Below are 19,299 nucleotides of genomic sequence, written 5' to 3'. Positions count from 1 at the left end.
GAGAAGTGTTTTTCAAATGAAGCAGGAAAGAGAGTTCCCTGGTAGCCTGGTGGTTAGGATTCCGGGCTTTCCCTGCCATGGCCAGGTTCAGTCCCTGGTGGGGGGAACTGAGATCCCGCAAGCCACACAGCACAGGTGGGGATGGGGTGGGGGGAAAGCAAAGCAGGATGTGGCGACTTTAGGGGAGGAGCCTGAGGAAGAACCCACTGCAGCAGTAACAGCAGTGGGTTGTGAGAAGTAAAGGCACGCGACAAGCGTTCTGGCCAAGCAGAGACAGCACAAAAGCCCTGAGGAGTCGCCAATTTTTGAGGAGGCCCCATGGCGAGCAGATGAACAAGGATGAGAAAATTGGGGTGAGGTCAGAAGCGTGCGCCGGGGGCCTGTCATGTGGGGGCTTGTAGCCCTGGGAAGAAATTGGAATTTTATTCTAGACCCCGTGGGATGGGCATAGGAATGACATGCTCCTGTTTTCATTTATAAAAACAAAACAAAATAACAGAACCGCGTCGCTGTGCTGAGAATAGATTTAGGAGTGAAGGTGGAAATAAGGAATTAAGAGGCTGTCGTCCTTGGCTAGTTGAGGCTGATGGTGGCCTGGACCAATGTGGAACTGGTGAAGGTGGAGAAAAATGGAAGAACAGGAAATGGGATTTTGGAGGCAAAGCCCATGGTGGTGGCGAACTGGATGTAACAGAGGACGGAAAGAAAAACCAAGGAGAGAGAAGAGAAAAACTCTTTTAACTGTGTGAAGTTGGGTGGTGCTGCTCTGTGTTGCCTGGAAAGGGGTCACTGGGGGAAGGGATCAGGTGGGAGGGGCCAAGCATCCTCCTCGGGCCATGACAAGTTAAGAGAGGCCTGTGAGCAATCCAAGCTGGGGTATCAGGTAGCCAGTTGGATATGTGAGACTGGAGCTTGGGGGAGAGGTCCTGCTTGGAAATATAAGTTTTGGAAATGTCCGCATATAGGAGACAGCGTGTTTAAAGCCTCAGGACTAGATGAGGTGACCTAGGAGATGAGTGTGGATGACAGAGAAAGAACCCGGCCAGAGACTCGGGGCCATCTGCATGGTGGGGGGCGGGGAGGAAGATGTAGTTAAGGGGGCAAGGAGTGACCATGAAATAGGCAGAGACCAGTGCTGAGACCCAGAAAAGGATCCGTGGAGCAAAGATAACATGACCCTGACTCGAGGTCATCGCCGTGCAGTGGTAGGGACTGGAGTTTTGCCTGAGTGAGTGGAAGGCAGAGATTGTGGGAGGGGAGGTGGAGGGAAAGCGAGGCCAAGCCATCCTTCTGGTATGAAAGTGACAAGAACTTTCCCACCAAAGAAAGTTCATACCGTTTCTGTGAAAGGAGAGAAAGGAAGGCTGGCAGACAGGGAGATGGAAGAAAGAAAAATAACTCCCGAAAGGAGAGAGCCATTACCACAGGCAAGATTGAGAAGGATGGGGAGGCCCAGGGCCGGGAGGGGAAGATGGATCCAGGAGGCAGGGCAGAGGCGCTGCAGGAAGGTGTCTGATTTCTCAGAATGGAGCCGCTGGTGGATGTCACCCAGCCCAACTCCCATCTCACGTTGCTGCCAGCACCAGGCACTTTCTCCGATTCCCCTCTGAGTCCTGCCAAGCCTGGGAATACCCGGTGAGGTGAGGGAAAGAACAGGTTTCACTCATTCATTTAAGAAACAGTCCCTGAGGCCTTCCAGGCACCAGGCCTTGCAATCTCAGAGCTGGGAACTCGGATCTGAAGACAGGCAGCGCGGCCAATCGGAATGCAGAGGGAGGTGTGCTCTGAAGGGGGGCCCTTCCCTAGCTCGGGAGGGGACGTCTGTGTGTCACCATCTCCCTTCATCCGTCCATCCATTTGCTCATTCGTTCATTCATGCAGATCACCCATACACGCTTCCTAAGGCCTCCTGTGTAACATTTTGGGCTGGGTGGTGCCGAGGCCAACGAGATGGGGTTCTCTTGCACCCGAGCCCTGCCAGAGGCTTATGGGAGAGCCAGACACAGCTGTACACAATCGCAATCACATCCCAGGGCCATGCACGCTCCAACGGAAGCAGCACAGGGCGCCCGGTGGACAGAGAAGGTTAGGATGCACCGGGCCGGCTGGAGCCGTCAACCATGGGCAAAGGAGTTGGTGAAAGGTGGGTCCCCCCTGGGCCATCGCAGAGGGGCTGCGGGAGGGAGTGAAGGGGTAAAGATCAGGCCCTGCTGCCCTTCCACACGGCTGTCCCCGTCCCTGTCCCTGGGGGAGCTGAAACTGCATGGAAGGTCCCCCGGGGGTGCCCCGTCTAATAAACTCGATGAAGAGGACTATGGCTCTGGTTCCCACGCCCCTAACACCAGCTTCTCCCTGAGGCCTGCCCTTTCCACCTCCTGGGGAGCTGAGGACCCCAGCCCGGGACTCTCCCTTACCATCCTTCAAGATGCAAGGGATTTGGGCCCCAGTCTTCTCCTCCTCAGACTAGGGGTCCAGGCCCCCAGCCCCTCCTCCCTCAGACCCAGGGGTCCAGGCCCCCAGCCCCTCCCCACTCAAACCCAGGGGTCCAGGCCTCCAGCCCCCTCCCTCCCGTCTCACGAGTTAAAGTCCCCAGTTTCTTCTCTTTCAGGGACCCAAGACCCCCGGCCCCAGCTTTCTCCTCCCTCATACCCAGGAGTCCTGCCTCCCCGCCCCTCTTCCCCTGGACCGAGCAGTTCGGGTTCCCAGCCAGGCCTGCTCCGGACCAAAACTCCTGGTTCCCTGCCCTGCCCCCTCTCCTGCCAGCTGGGAGATGGGACCCTCAGCTCCCGCCCTTGCCCCTTAAGGAAGTAAAAGTCCTTTCGGTCTCCAGCGGGTCAGGACCTGGCCCCCAGCCCCTCCTCCCAGGGCAGACGTCCTTCTCCCTGCCCCTCGTTCCCTTAAAATACCCGGGATCCCTATGGCAACAGGCGGCGGCAACAGGTGCGGGTGTTATTTACGGGTCGAGCCCGAAATAGCCGGCGATGGTGAAGGGGGTGGGCGGATGGGGGCGAGGCTGGGAGTGAGCGGAGCTGCCGGGCCGGCGGGCGGAGCGGGCAGTGGCGTGCAGAACCGACGGCTCGGAGGCATCGCGGAGCTGGGGTCGGCGCCGCGCAGAGGCAGGAGAGCGAGAGGGGTCCCTACCCAGGAGACGGGGGTGGGAGGCCTGAGGGAGGCGCCTGGCCTGGAGCTGAGCCTGGAGCCGTCCCGACCCGGCCGGCCCTGGGAGCCCGGGGGAGGGGAGCCGAGTGATCCCAAAGGGACACCGAGTCCCTTCCGGGTCCCAGTTGTCCTTTGAGCCGCGTGAGGGGACTTGGTCCCCATTTCCTGAGCCGCATTGCGGACCACAGCACCTTCATCTGAGCCCCAGCAGGGACCCCAGGTCCCCCTCCTGAGCCTTGGGGGTGTCCCTCAGCCCCTTTCTCTCAGCCCCTAGGGCAGACCTTCTCTGGTCTTTTCTCTGAATGGCCAGGGAGACCCCCCTCCCCTCTTCCTGAATTCCAGCAGGTCCCCAGCCTCCTGTCTCTGAACCCCAGCCAGGACTCTGCTGGTCCCCCCTGTGAAAGTTGGGGGAATCCTACTGCCTCTCTGAGACTCCAAAGTAATTCTGACCTCCCCTTCTGAACTCCCTGCACCCCAATTTTTCCTCTTCTGAACCCCAGGGCGGACCCAACTTCTCCTTCACCAGACTCTGAGCCCCAAAGAAGCCAGGAAGCATCTCCTCTCAAACACAGAGAGGACCTCAGCTCCCCTTCCTGTGTATCCCAAACTTTGAGCCCTAGTGGGAAGCTCGGATTCCCTCCCCCCAAGGAAACACAGCTTCCCTTTGGTGATTCCCTCCAGTGGGGACCCCAGAGCAGCCCCTCAGAGCTTCAGCTGACACTCAGCTCTCCTGCTTCTGGAGCTCTCAGGCCCCCCTCCTGGGTGCCCAGGTTCTAGCCGTGAGGCTGGGGGAACCTAGCTTCATCTCTAGTCTCATCTTCTTTGCTGAGCTTCTGTGGGTACCCCAGGCTCTTCTCTGAACCTCAGAGGGTTCCCAGCAGAGGATCTAGGTCCCAGAAGTGACCTCGATTTCCTCATTTGAGGTTCCAGGGAGGATTCAGATCTTCCCATTTCACAGACCAGTGGAAACTGAGCCCCTCACCTGCTTCAAGACCCCAGGCGCTTCCCTCCCCACTCCCACCCCTCAGGAGCCCTCCTCAGCTCTGCCTCTTTCGCACCTGGGCCCTATCGCCCGCGACGAGGATGATGATGTGGTCCAACTTCTTCATGCACGAGGAGGACCGCCGGCGGCGAGCTCACAGGGCGCGCAAGGCCAAGATGACCCCTGAGCACGAGGGGAAGATTAAGCTGGCGCTGCTGCTGACCTCCGTGGGTGCCACGCTGGCAGTGCTGGCCGTGGGCACCGAGTTCTGGGTGGAACTCAACACCTACAGGGACAACGGCAGTGCCGTCTGTGATGCTGCCCACCTGGGGCTCTGGAAGATGTGCACCAAGCGACTGTGGCAGGCGGACGTGCCCGCCGGCAGAGACACCTGCGGCCCAGCGGAGCTGCCCGGAGGTGAGAGGCCGCCGCCCCCGCGCAGGGCTTGTATCCCGTGTCTGAGAAACCCGTGCCCGAGCCCCGAGGAGAGAGAGCTTGCACCCTCAGATGCGCCCCTACCCACATCAACCTGTGCTCCGGGGACAGCCTCTGCCCCAGGCACAAACTGTGCAGAGAGGGAGTCTGTACCCCCAAACTAGCCTGCACCCCCAGGCCAGTCTGTAGCTCTAGACCAGCCTCTGCCCCCAGAGCAGCCTGTTTCCCCAAACCCGTCTGTGCTCCTAGACCAGCCAGTGTCCTCAAACTGCCCTGTGACCTCCAGAGCTCCTATGCTCCCAGCACAGCGTGTGATCCCAGACATTTCTGTGTCCCCAGACCAACCTGTACCCCCAGCAAGCCCATGTTCCTAGAGAAGCCTTGTGCCTCTGCACACAGCCTGTGCCCCCAGACCCAGCCGATGACTCTGGACGCAGCTGGTGCCCTCAGACAGCCTTTGTCTCCCAGAAACGCTCGCCCCCCTGAGACAGCCTGCACCCTCATCCTGTGGGCCCTGGGGAGAAAGACCACCTTGACGCCCACCCCAGAGTATGCTGTTCCCTCCTGCCGATTCCACCAAACAGCTCTCACCAAAGACCTCCCAACATCCCAGGGCAGACCTTGTGCTTCCTGGAAAATCTGCTTCCTTTCCTACCCATTTCACCTCAAATTCCCCAACTGGACACTCCAGCCCTTCTCATTTTCTCTTCCAGGCACCCCGACACCCCTCACTTCCCTACAGAGTGGCTGTTTCACCCCTACCCATGCCAGAGAGCTATCCCATACCTCTCACTCTCCCAGACAGGCCACGCCATGCCCTAAACTTATACCAGAGAGACATCCTATATGCCTAGGGGACAGGAATGGGATCTCACTCCACCTCTACTGACCCAAGGAAACTATCTGACACCCCTCAGAGCCCATTTAGGATGTCGCATGCTTGGTCACCCGTATGGCATCTGCAACACTCTTTCCTCTCCAAAGGATGTCCTATAATCTCAGTACCCCTCAAAGAAGATCTATCCCTCTGGGCTCCAGATGGGATTTCCCTCCTCCTTCACTTTTCCAGATGTGATCTGTTACATCCCTAGGGTCCAAATAAGGATGTTCCAAGCCTTTGATAGCAAAGTGGGATGCGAAGCACCCTTGTTATCTGAGGTACCACCCAGTCAGCGCGCACACCGGCTAATTTGCACCCCTCAGAGCCTCAAGCAGGAAGTTCCCCAATTTTTTGACAAGTGGGATACTCTGGCAATAAAAAATATTAGATGCTAAGGTAGTGCCCGGCTCTGTTCTAAGTATTTCACTTGCATGAACTCATCAATCCTCATAGCAACCCTATGAGTAGTTATTATCGTCCCCAAAATGAGGAGCAAGAAATACAAATGTCACAGTCTATGCACCCAGGCTAGTCACATGGGGTTTGAACCCTGGTCATCTCTGTTCTTTCTTTTTCTTTTAAATTTTAAAAAAATTTAAAAAATGTGTTGGAGTATAGTTGATTTACAATGTTGTGTTAGTTTCAGGTGTACAGCACAGTGAATCAGTTATACATATACATATATCCACTTTTTTTAGATTCTTTTCCCATATAGGCTATTACAGAGTATTGAGTAGAGTTCCCTGTGCTATACAGTAGGTTCTTATTATTTATTTGTCTTATATATAGTAGTGTGTATATCCCAGTTTATCCCTACCCCCCTTATCCCCTGGTTACCATAAGGTTTTTTTCTACATCTGTGACTCTACTTCTGTTTTGTAAATAAGTTCATTTGTACCCTTTTTTTAGATTCCACATATAAGCTATATCATATGATATTTGTCTTTCTGTGTTTGACTTATTCACTCAGTATGGCAGTCTCTAGGTCCATCCATGTTGCTGCAAATGGCATTATTTTGTTCTTTTTTTATGGCCGAGTAATATTCCACTGTATATATGTACCACATCTTCTTTATCCATTCCTCTGTTGACAGACATGTAGGTTGCTTCCATGTCCTGACGATTGTGAACAGTGCTGCAATGAACATTGGGGTGCATGTATCTTTTTGAATTATGGTTTTCTCTGGATATATGCCCAGGAGTGGGATTACTGGGTCATATGGTAGTTCTATTTTTAGTTTTTTAAGGAACCTCCATACTGTTCTTCGTAGTGGCTGCACCAATTTACATTCCCACCAACAGTGTAGGAGGGTTCCTGGTCATCTCTGTTCTTAACAGCGACACTGTATTGCATCTCACTAGTCCATAAATATGTCGCAAAGGTTCTCACTGCACTGGGGGGGGGCTGTCCCGCCCCACCTGGCTGCATAATATGGGGTCCCTCACATCCCTTGATGTCTCCCTAATGGTCAGAAAGAGCTTCAGTCTCCTTAAAGGACCATCACCATCATCCCACAATCCTGACCCTTCAGAGGACATCTCCCAAATTGCAAGATTTCAGAAATATCCCACACATCCCATGGCCCATCAAAGGACATCCCAAAGGGGGGTGACCCATATCCTACTCTTTTCCAAATGGGATATGCCACATCCTCTGGGGTCAGAGACAAGATGCCCTAAATCATTAGTAGCCAAAATGGGATGCCAGACACCCCATAGTCTCTCAGAAAGATGTATCACACCTTCTTATTCTCTAGTTGAGACTTCCCATTTCCCTTGTAGAGGAAGCCCGCTTTCCCCCCACCGACTTGTGGCAGATAGCATCCTTGCCGTTTGTTCTGCTGCACAAAGCATCCTTTACTTTTCGCTGCTGCGGGGTCAGGACTCACATTTCCCACTGCTCCTGCCAGGACATCTCATGCCCTTTTCTTTCCTTGACAGTACCAGGTGGAGTGTCCCACACCACCTCACCTGTCTCTGGAGTTTATCCCTTATCCCTCAGCATCCCCCTTCAATTCGGAAAGTTCCTTTCCACTTCCCCAGACCACCTGACCTGTCTCCTATTTCTTAATACCCCTCTTATTCTCGACCTCTCTCCTCCCTTTCCCTCTGTTCTCTCCTCAGTTTCCCCATCTGTGGAATGAGAAAGTTGGAGTAGGTGAATTCTGTGGAAGTTCTGGTCTTAAAATGCAATTTAGAAAGCACCTTTTTCTTTTTTTTTTTTTTAGCGTGGGCTTTCTTGAACTTCAAGTACACAAATTTGGATGAATCATCCTTTTCAGTTTATGCCACAAAATCATTCCCAGCCTTTGCAAGATCCTTCATGTGCTTTATTTTACATTCTTATTCTTTTTTCCATTCTTTCCTAACTCATCTCTTTAATGCATTTGATATGCATCCATGGGTATGTATTTTAACTTAGAAAAATAGTGTTTTTAATATATGTATGTATTTTAATTTCCATAAATGATATCGTGCTATAGATTTTTTCCTATTTTTGATGTTTTTCCTCAACACTGTTTCTCAGATCTTTCTGTCAGTCTAGTTTGTGGCTACTAGGTGCTGCAGAGACTTGCCCATCACATTTACTTGTCTATTCCAATAGCGATGGGCACCTAGGTTGATTCCAACTCCCTGTTCATTTATTTATTTCTTTTTAGCTGTGCCGTGTGGCATTTGGGATCTTAGTTCCCGGACCAGGGATCGAGCCCAAGCCCACTGCAGTGGAAGCGCAGGGTCCTAACCACTGGACCCCCAGGGACGTCCCCCCGCCTCCCTATTATTATAAACAGTGTAGCAATGAACATGATGCAACCCATATATGTTCCTGCACGTGGTTTTTTTCTGAATGTATACCCAGAAGTGAAACTGTTGGGTTATAGGGATAAACATCTTTCACTTCATAAAGTATGTCAGAGTGCTTTCCAAAAAGGCTAGTACCCATTTACACCCCCAGCTGTTTCCTCTTATCCTTCCAATGCTTGATATTATCCTTTGAATATTTGCCCATCTAACTGATCTGAAGTGCCATGTCCTGCTGATGTAAGTTGCATTTCTGTGATCCCTGCTGAGGTGGAGCATCTCTTCATGTACTTGTGAGTAATCCACGCTTCCTCTTCTATGAATTGACTATTCATATCCTTTGCCCAGTTTTCAGTTGGGTTATCTCTCTTTTCTTGCTGATCTGGAAGAGTTCTTTGTGTAGTCTAGACGTGAATCCTTTCTGAGATAAGAATCTCTTCTGAGGGCTTCCCTGGTGGCGCAGTGGTTGGGAGTCCGCCTGCCGATGCAGGGAACACGGGTTCGTGCCCCGGTCCGGGAAGATCCCACATGCCGCGGAGCGGCTGGGCCCGTGAGCCATGGTCGCTGAGCCTGCGCGTCCGGAGCCTGTGCTCCGCAACAGGGGAGGCCACAACAGTGAGAGGCCTGCGTACCAAAAAAAAAAAAAAAAAAAAAAAAAAATCTCTTCTGAGTCTTCTGCCTGGATCTTGGGGTGCTTTGTTAAATAAAGTGATTATCCATTTCTTTCTTTTTTTTTAATTTTGCGGTACGCGGGCCTCTCACTGCTGTGGCCTCTCCCGTCGCGGAGCACAGGTTCCGGACGCGCAGGCTCAGCGGCCATGGGCCCAGCCGCTCCGTGGCCTGTGGGATCCTCCCGGACCAGGACACGAACCCGTGTCCCCTGCCTCGGCAGGCGGACTCTCAACCACTGCGCCACCAGGGAAGCCCATTCATTTCTATTCTCACTGGACCCTACACAAACTCATATGACAGAGCCAGGAAACAGACTATTCACTCACTTTATACAGGAAGAATTGGAAGCTCAGAGAGGTCAGTAGCCCACTCAAGGCCGCAGATCTGGACCTCAAAGCTCTGGATTGGAATCCCAGCTCCTGTGACAGCAGGTGGTTTCACTTCTCTGAGCATGAGTTCTCTCTATCAGGGATGTTAATTTCGTATTTCTAGGTTACTCTGAGCTATGTTAAATGTCCAGCCCTGAGCTTACACTAGGGGCCTCCATGTCATTACCTCTCTTTTTCTCTCTCCTGCTGCCACAGAAGCAAACTGCACTTATTTTAAATTCTTCACCACGGGAGAGGATGCTCACATCTTCCAGAGAACCACAAAGAAAGGTAAGAACTTTTTGCCCGGTGGAGGGGATATGCTGACCACGCTAAAGGATTCCTTTTCTTTCTTTTTCTTTTTTGTAAATTGAAGTATAGTTATTTCCAATATTGTGTTAGTTTCAGGTGTACAGCAAAGTGATTCAGTTACGTTTTTCAGATGATATTCCCTTATAGTTTATTAAAAGGTATTGATTATAATTCCCTGCGCTATACAGTAAGTCCTTGTTGCTTATCTATTTCACGTATAGTAGTTTGTATCCGTTAATCCCAGGGGGCTTCTTGATAGCATTGTACTCTTCTCTGCTTTGCCGCAGGATGGGCACAAGCTCCTAAATCCTGGCGAGGTCTCATCTTTGGAGAGAGGCGGTTCTCCAGAGCCCTGTGTCCAACATTCCCCCCTCAGCTCTGCTTTTGCCACATGCCGTGTTGCTTTGGGCAAGTCCCAGCCCCTCTCTGTGGATAGTACGTTAACATCTCACAAGTGTGCATCTCCCACATGCTAAACACAGCGCTGGGTGTTTCATTTATAAGAGTTCCAGTCCTTGCCATGACCCTGCAGGGCAGGGGCTCTATCTTAATCTTCCAGATGAGAAAACACAAGTCCATAAATGGTTTAATTTATTTCCCCAGGAAGTGGCAGAGGCAGAGGCAGGATTCGAACCCAAATAATTCCAAATGTAAAGCAGTGCTCTTCAATAAAATATTCCATGAGATTGGGAATGTTCTGTATCTGCACTGACCCGTATGGTAGCCACTGGCCACATGTGGCCGGTGCAACTAAGACACTGAGTTTTAAATTTTGTTCAATTTAAATCCATTTAAAATTAAAAGACCCTCCGTGGCTAGTGTCTACCATTCTGGACAATAAAACTTTTAAGGCTTTACCCTTTCTACTCTAACCACAGTCTCTCCATCACCCCAGTATGTCAGTATCCCCACCAGTAAAGGAATTGCGGTCAGTATGTCAATATCCCCACTAGTAAAAGAACTGTGGTATGTCATGAACCTTATCTGGTCTTTGTAAGGATTTAATGAAATGATGCAGCTAAAACATGCAGTATGGTGCCTGGCACATAGTAGGTCCTTCATAAACAGTGGAGGACTCTTCATGGAGGACCTGCTTACCCTCTGTACTCCTTTCTTTCTTACCTTGGTGCTAAGCGAGCTTGGGCAAGTCGCTGTGCTCCCCTAGGATAGCAAAATAATCACAGGGCACACATATGGAACAAGTGCTGTGTGCCCGGTGGTGCACTGGGGACATTACATATGTGATTTCTAATCCTCACAGCAGTCACGTAGAGATTTTGATCTCGATTTTCCGGAGGAGGAAACTGAGGTTCAGAGAGGTTCAGTGACTCTACCAGAATCTTCCAGCCAGGAAGTAGCTGGGGAGAGTTCTGACTTGGATCGTTCCGCTGTAATGTACCACCTTCTCTGTTGTCTCCCACACACCCCACTGCCTCAGTTTCCTCACCGGAAAACAAATGGTGACCAGATCGTAAGTAATGCTTGGTAGTTCCCATCTCCTTCTAATCCTGGCTGTGTCCTTTCTTTGCTCTGTGACCTTAAGCAATTAACTGACCCTTTCTGAATCTTAGTTCTTCCTTCAACAGTATAAGTAAAACATTGAACTGGATGATCTTCTACTTGAAAATTCTTCTCTAGTCCTGGATCTTCTGGGTCCCTATATGGGAGTTCTCTCTACTCCCTACATCCTGTATTCTCTACTTCCCCTTCCCCTCCTCACAGAGGTAAATATGGCAGCTGCGGTGATAGCAGTGCTAGGCATGGCAGTCATGGCCCTGGGGTGCCTCTGTGTCATCATGGTGCTCAGCAAAGGAGCAGAGTTCCTGCTCCGGGTTGCAGCCATCTGCTTTGGCCTCTCAGGTGAGGGTTGAGAGCCTGCAGACTGAGAACATTGCATGCTGGGAGGTCGGGTCTCCAAACACCAATGCATGTTGGGAGGTCAGGTCTCCAAGCACTGTTGCATGCTGGGAAGTTGGGTTTCCAAGCACTGTTGCATGCTGGGAGGTCGAGGAAGTCTCCAAGCCCCGTTGTAGGCTGGGAGGTTGGGTCTCCAAGCACTGTTGTGTGCTGGGAATTGGCGGAAGCTCAAAGGCTATAGAAGTCTCAAAGATGGGAGAGTTCTAAGTTCTGTTGTTGACTGGGAACTGGGGAGTCTCCAAAGACTTCTTTAGATTGGAATCTAGGGTCCCCAAGTGCTGTTGCCAGCTGGGACGTTGAGGGAGGTCCCCATGCACTGTTGTATGCTGTCAGGTTGAGGAAGGTCTCTTAAGTACCATTGCATGCTGGGAAGCACAAGACCTATAGTAGGCTCGAATATGAGAATGGTCCAAGCGCCATTGTTGGCTGGGAATTGAAGGTTCTCCAAACACTCTTTTAGATTTGGACCTGGAGTCTGCAAGAACTGTCGCATTTTTGGAGTTGGGGGTCCAAAAGAATTCTGCATCTTGTGAAATGTAGCCCTCATTGGATCAAATGTTTTCTAAGGTGGATAGATAAGTCATAAACTATATAAGCTTCATTTATTTATCTTTCGTGTATCTACTGAGCACCTACTATGTTCCAGGCACTGAGCTAAGGGCTGGAGACATAAGATTAATAAGACAGACACTGTGTCTGCCCTCATAGAGCCTAGATTCTGACAGAGGTAGACAGTAACCAACAATTACACATATAATGATCCAACTATAATTGTGATGAGAGTTACGATAAAGCATATAAGGGGTACACACTGGGGTGGGGGGGCTTGTCAGAGAAACGTCCTGAGAAAGTGATATTTAAGCTGACCATCGAAGGAGGAACAGAAATTATCCAGTCAGACTGTGGAGTTGACGGTAGTGGTGGCCATGTTGGTGATGTTTGTTGTGGTGGTGGTAATGATGGTGATGCCCTTGATATGGCAATAGTGGTGATGGAATAGCATATATGTAGTCTGTGAAAGACTTGGCAAGTTTAAAAGAAGACGAATGAACAGAATGGAGATCAGAGCATAGGGCAGGGCAAAGTTTGCGCAAAGGTACATGGTAACCTTAGTTAACAGATGAGGTAGGGGCTCGGTGCCAGATGAGTCAAGGGAGGTCCCTGGTGGTCCAGTGGTCAGGACTCTGCGTTTTCACTGCAGAGGGCATGGGTTCAATGCAGAGGGCATGGGTTCAGTCCCCGGCTGGGGAACTAAGATCCTACAAGCTCCGCGCGGCCAAAACGAAAACAAAAATAAAGGAGACAGGGAGATATGAATGTTCAAGAGCACACTCGCATAGAAATTATTAGTAATCACATTCTTATTATTGTTTTGTGCCTTAGAGAGCTTCCTAAACGAAGGGGGAAATTCAGTCATTCCCTGTCTTTCATTTATTCATTAGAAAGGTGTCTGCCCTTAACGAGATTATCATCTGGTTAAGGACAGAGAAATGATACGAATCATCCCACAATTACGAACTGCAGGAAGTGCTATGAAGGAAAAGTAGAGTTCTGTGAGGATGCGTAACGAGGGCACTCATTTAAAGCAGAATTAGAGAAAGGCTCTCTGAGGAGATGACACTTAAAACATCCAAGTATGGGTAACCAAGCTAGAAAGAGCTCGGTGGATTTCGAGTCCTGAAAGAACGCCAGTGAGGCTGGAGCATGGACAGTAAGGAGGATACTGGTTTAAAAGACAAACCAAGAAATCAACAGGGAATCAACAGATCTGGGTTGGAGTCCCAAATTCCAGCCCAGGGAGGAGATAGAAATTAGGCAAATAAATAATGCTCCTATGAATTAATATATGTTAACAATTACCAATTGTGGTAAATGCTATAAATGAAAAGTAAAGAGTCTAACGAAAATGTATAACAGGGAGACCCAACAGGGACTTGACTGGTGGTGGTCAGGGAAGCCTTCTCAGAAGAAGTGTAATTCAAGTAAGGAATTCTGTAGAGAATGAGGATGTGTAAGGTGGGCTCAGGGAGGGGTAAGCAGACAGTTATTCCAAGCAGCACAAAGGTCTCCAGGCTTGAACAAATTTGGTGCATTTAAAGTCCTGAATGGGACTTCCCTGGCGCTCCAGTGGTTAGGCCGCCGCGCTTCCCCTGCAGGAGGCTCGGGTTCAGTCCCTGCTCCGGTGACTAAGATCCCGCGTGCCACGCGGTACCGCCAAAAAATAAAAATAAAACAAAAGTAAAGTCCTGAAAGAAGTCCTACTCCATACTGCTGTAGGATGGGAAGGGCAGCTTGAGAGGAGGCTGAAGAAACAGGCAGGGGCCAGGTCACGTGGGCCCTTCTAGGTCATTCGAGGGAAGTCAGGTTCGATCAGGGAGAAGGTAAAGTGATGTGCCTAAGAGAAGAGTCCTGGAGTAGACCTGTCTGGGCTCAAACCCACATGGCTCTTTTCTAGGCTTCAATTTTCCCATCTGTAAAGTGGGGATAATAATAATAATACCCATTCATAAGGTCTAGTGGAAGAGGTGAGATGTGGGAGCATTTGGTTAGATTCTTGTTGCAAAGCTAGTGTGTCAAGGCCAGAGCTCCACAAACTACAGCCCATGGTCAAATCCTACCTGCCTCTTGTTTTGGAGTTAGTGACTTTTTTTTTTTTTTTGCGGTACACGGACCTCTCACTGTTGCGGCCTCTCCCGTTGCGGAGCACAGGCTCTGGACGCGCAGGCTCAGCGGCCATGGCTCACGGGCCCAGCCGCTCCGCGGCATGTAAGATCTTCCCGGACTGGGGCACAGAACCCGCGTCCCCTGCATCGGCAGGCGGACTCTCAACCACTGCGCCACCAGGGAAGCCCTGGAGTTAGTGACATTTTAAAACCATAAATCGTATTGTGGTTCCTACCTAGATCGAAAGCCACGGATGAATTTCTACCACTAGAATAACGGGCCTCCGAGGTCTTATGTGGTCTGGCTCCTGATGTGGTCTGGCTCCTACGTGAGACTTCACCTCTTACCATTTGTTCTCCCTGTTCTGTCCATATCAACCTCTTTGCTGTTCTCAGACCCTCCAAGTTCATTCCCTCCTCAGAGCATTCTGCACTGCTGTCCCCTCAGCCTGGAATGCTCTTCCGCCGGCTCTTGCCATGTCTCATTTCTGCAGATCATGTCAGCCGCTGATCATATGTCACCGCCTCAGAAAGACCATTGTTGGCCACCTTGTCTAAAGTAACCCCCTTCCCTGCTGTGTCCCTACCTTGCCTTATTTTTCTTCGTAGATTGATCACTACCTGAAATTATGCATGTATGTGTGCCTTTGTTTGCTAGGGCTGCCATAACAAAGTACCGCAGACAGGGTGCCTTACACACCAGAAATGTAGTTTCTCACAGTTCTGGAGGCTGGAAGTCTGAGATCAACATGTCAGCAGGTTCGGTTCCTTCTGAGGCCAATCTCCTGGGCATGTAGATGGCTGTCTTCTCCCAGTGTCCTCACGTGGTCCTTCCCCATGCTTGTCTGTGTCCTAATCTCCTCTTCCTATAAGGGCACCGCACATACTGGATCAGGGCCCACCCTAGTGACCTCATTTTAAGTGAATTACCTCTTTAAAGACCCTAACTCCAAATATAGTCGTATTCCAAAGCCCTGGGGATCAGGACCCCAATGTGTGAACTTTTGTGGGGATGCAGTTCAACCCACATCAATACATTCACCTGATTTTTGTCCATCTCCCCTTTTGGGGTGAATTTCCAGGAGGACGGCCCCTTCATTAGGTTTTTTTTTTTTCTGGATCGTGCTATGAGGCATGCAGGATCTTAGTTCCCCGATCAGGGATCGAACCCGTGCCCCCTGCATTGGGAGCACGGAGTCTTAACCACTGGACCGCCAGGGAAGTCCCTAGTTTTGTTCTTGTATTTTATATATATTTTATAATGAGAGTTCAATTAAGATCTATTGACTGAATGAGAGAATGCATGAATTAGCAGTGGAATGAAGGGGACTGGATGGTGTCGCTCCCTCGTACAGATGCTTTTCCACCTCCAGTGCTCTGATGCTGACCTGCATGAGGTCAAGAAAGGATCACAAAGGGACCACTGAGCCATGTTACGCAGACTCCAGGCTGTATTCTCCAGGCCCCTGACTTAAAACCATGGGGGAGGGCTTCCCCGGTGGTACAGTGGTTAAGAATCCGCCTGCCAATGCAGGGGACACAGGTTCAATCCCTGGTCCGGGAAGATCCTACATGCCTCAGAGCAACAAAGCCTGCAAGCCACAACTACTGAGCCTGCAAGCCACAACTACTGAAGCCCGGGTGCCACAACTACCGAAGCTTGCACGCCTAGAGCCCGTGCTCCGCAACAAGAGAAGCCACCACAATGAGAAGCCCGCGCACTGTAACGAAGATAGCCCTGGCTCACCGCAACTAGAGAAAGCCCGCACGCAACAACGAAGACCCAACACAGCCAAAAATAAAAAATAAATAAAATGAAATAAATTAATTTTTTAAAAAAAGTTAAAAAACAAAACCATGGGGAAACTGGGAGTGTAGGGAGGAAGGAAGGTCAGAGATCAAAGTTGAAGTCAGACTCTGGGGTCTGAGAGGGGAGGCAGCCAGGATGCACGAGCCATGCATGACCATTGGAGGGTCCTACGTGATCTTACTCCGCCCACCTCTGTACTTCCGCTGCCCACCACCCCCCTCCCCTCCCCCATCCTCTTTGCTCCGCTGCACTGACTTTTCTTTTTTCCCCCGCTAACACACTCTACTCCACCCTACCGCAAAGCCTTTGCACCAGCCATTCCTTCTGCCCAGAATAGCCATTGCTGTTTTGTGCATGGCTGGCTTCTTTTCGTCCATTTGGGTCTCAGCTCCAATGGCTTTTCTGATGACACCATGTAAAGCCCCAGCCCCACCCCTGGATGTCACGGCCCTTCCCACCACTCTGTTTTTATCTCCTTCCTAGCGTGCATCACTGTCTGAAATTATCCCGTCTTCTCACATGTTTACTTTGGCAGTTACAACCTGGTCGCCCGCAGGCCAGCGACGGCCCATAAATGTCCTTTGTTTGGCGGGCAGCGTCTACAGATTTCTCTGAGCCAATATTTAAAGGTTGGGTGGATTCCCGTAAAAATCATAATCGTTTAAAAACAATGCTAGCTGTTCTTGAAAACTCAGAAGATCTGGTCTACGAAGCCGCCGTTGCTGACGGGCTGCAGTTGGCTGGAGCCGGGTTTGGGCTGTGCTTTGTCACGGTCCCCACCGCACCTGCCTGCTCGCTTGTTTGGACTTTCTCATTGTCTACTGGAGACACTTGAGTTTTGCCAGCCTTGGTTTATTTGTGTACCATTTGTCTCCTCCAAGTAGAACATAGGTTCTGTCATGTTAGGGTTCTTTGGTCTGTCTTGTTCCTTTTTTTTTCTTCAATCAAATTGCATGACATGACTGATTTTCTTTTCATTTTGTAATCCACCATCACTCTCTTTTCTTTTCAACTTTATTGGGCTATGATTGACAAGTATAAATTGTGTGTGTGTGTATATATGTGCACACACATATATGTATATATATATATGTATACACAATTGTATATAAGGTATACAGCTTGCAGGATCTCAGTTCCCTGACCAGGGATTGAACCTGGGCCACGGCAGTGAAAGTGCTGAGTCCGAATCACTAGACCGCTCGGGGAGTCCCCTACAACTTGATATATTTTGATATACATCATGAGGTGATCAACACAATCAAACAAGTTAACACATTCATCACCTCACATAGTAACTTGTTTTTTGCAGTGAGAACATTTAAGATCTACTCTCTTAGCAAATTTTATGGACACAGTATTATTACCTATAGTCACCATGCTGTACGTTAGATCTCCAGAATTTATTCCTCTTCAGGCTGGAAGTTTGTGCCCTTTGACCAGCACCTCCCCATTTTCCCCCTCCGCTCAGTCCCCGGCAGCCACCATTCTGCTCTCTGCTTCTATGGTTTCAATTCAGATTCCATCATCACTCTTTACTCAAGTCTGAATGGAGTCTTAATTTGACTTTTGCGATTCTTGATTCCTTGGTTTGCTTTGTTCTTTTCTTAAGTGGTGAAAGACACATTAACATAAAACTTACCATTTGAACCATTTTTAAGTGTCCACGTCTGTGGCGTTAAGTCCATTCACGCAGTTGTGCAGCCGTCACCACCATCCATCGCCAGAACTTTTGCATCTTCACCAATTAAAACTCCGCCCCCATGAAACACCAACTCCCCATTGCTCTTCCCCACCCCCCGCACCCACCTTCTACTTTCTGTCTCTATGAATTTGTGTCTTGTTCTTTCTTTCTCTCCAGCGTCTAAAATTGTGCCTGCTATAGGGTAGGTGCTTAATAAGCAGTTGTTGAGGAGGTGCTAGTGAAACTGCAGAAATGCATCTCGGGGGTCTCCGAGGAGCTCCGGTTCTTTATGTCTCAGCACAGAAAGAATTCGGCGAGAGGCCAAGTGATAGATAAGAAGTGATTTATTAGAATAAGATGCTCGTGCGCCTTACAAGCGGGTGAGCTAGAGGGTGCCACGCCGAGAATGTAGTGGGCTACAGTTTTATAATCAAAGGAGAGTGGGGAGGGGGAGAAGACCACCTCTTCCTCATTCTTGAGTAGACGTCAAGCTTCCATCCTCAGCTCCGCCTCCAAGTCAGGCGGGAGGGTTTTCTTGTCCCTACGTGGTCAAACTGGGACTGTCATGGCCCAATGGAAATGAGCAAAAAGGTGGTAACATATACTACAGTATGATGAATCATCTCAGCTTTCAGCATAATGTCAACTTTTCCTTATATTTTTGTTTCTAATGTGTGCAGAGGAGTGTTACCTTAGGAATCAAGCCTCTCTGGGCAGGATGTGGGTCTTATTTCACCATTGTTTCATTGTCTGGGGGCATGTCTCAGGCTTCTGTTGCATGGTTGTGTTGCTAAGTGAGCCTGCTTGGTTTTGTGGTTAAGCGAACCTGCTTTCTTGAGCGATCATTAACTTACAGGGGTCTCCCATGCTTTTTTTCTTTACTTACAGTCCCCTAGTGGGATTAACTATGTAATCACCTACTTTGTCCCTTTACTCTGTTCCTATCACTAGGGGGTCCCCCAGGTTTCTTGTCTGAGTAAGCATGTGATGGGGTATACTGGGGGAGAGGCTCAGACCTCCTTTGGGGACCCCAGGGGCCTGAGGGCCACATCTGTTCTCCTCTCCCCACAGGCCTGCTGCTTCTGGTCAGCCTGGAGGTGTTCCGCCATTCCGTGCAAGCCTTGCTGCAGAGAGTTAGCCCTGAGCCTCCCCCGTCCCCGGCCCTGACCTATGAATACTCCTGGTCTCTGGGCTGTGGCGTGGGGGCCGGCTTGGTCCTGATCCTGGGGAGTGGCTTCTTTTTCCTGCTCACCCTGCCTCCCTGGCCCTGGGGCTCCATCTGTCCCAAGTGGGGGCACAGGGCCACCTAGGGTCACCGTTGTGCTTTCTCTAAGCAACTCCCAAACGCTTCGCCTTTCTCCATTGTGCCCCTCAGAATCTTTTGTCCCATGTCCTAGAGAAACTGTGTTCTCCCTGCTCTAGGGGCCCATGCTGTTTGCACAGAACTGCCCCTCACGCCCTCATCTTTTTTTCTCTGTAAATATGTTTTTCTCGGGGGCTGAATTTGGGTTGCTTAGGAGTGGGATGGGGAGAGGATTTTTGCAAACGAGGATCCCCAGGGAAGGCTGGTGGGGACCTGATGGGGTAACTAGGGAGTGGGGGGAGGTGAGGTCAG

The 19,299-nt window shown here is 50.3% G+C and overlaps 1 protein-coding gene across 1 annotated transcript; it reads left to right on the top strand.

Moving 5' to 3' along the window:
• Positions 1-131: 131 nt before the first annotated feature.
• CACNG6 (calcium voltage-gated channel auxiliary subunit gamma 6) lies at positions 132-19,263 on the top strand. The gene is made up of 4 exons (XM_060289664.1): positions 132-4,558; positions 9,515-9,589; positions 11,333-11,470; positions 18,756-19,263. Exons 1-4 carry the CDS (start codon positions 4,243-4,245, stop codon positions 18,992-18,994), a joined length of 768 nt encoding a protein of 255 aa, XP_060145647.1. The 5' UTR covers positions 132-4,242; the 3' UTR covers positions 18,995-19,263.
• Positions 19,264-19,299: the final 36 nt, after the last annotated feature.

The sequence above is a fragment of the Globicephala melas genome, chromosome 19 (genome assembly GCF_963455315.2).
Source record: "Globicephala melas chromosome 19, mGloMel1.2, whole genome shotgun sequence".
Taxonomy (NCBI): Eukaryota; Metazoa; Chordata; class Mammalia; order Artiodactyla; family Delphinidae; genus Globicephala; species Globicephala melas.
This window is presented reverse-complemented; position numbering and strand designations above follow the sequence as displayed.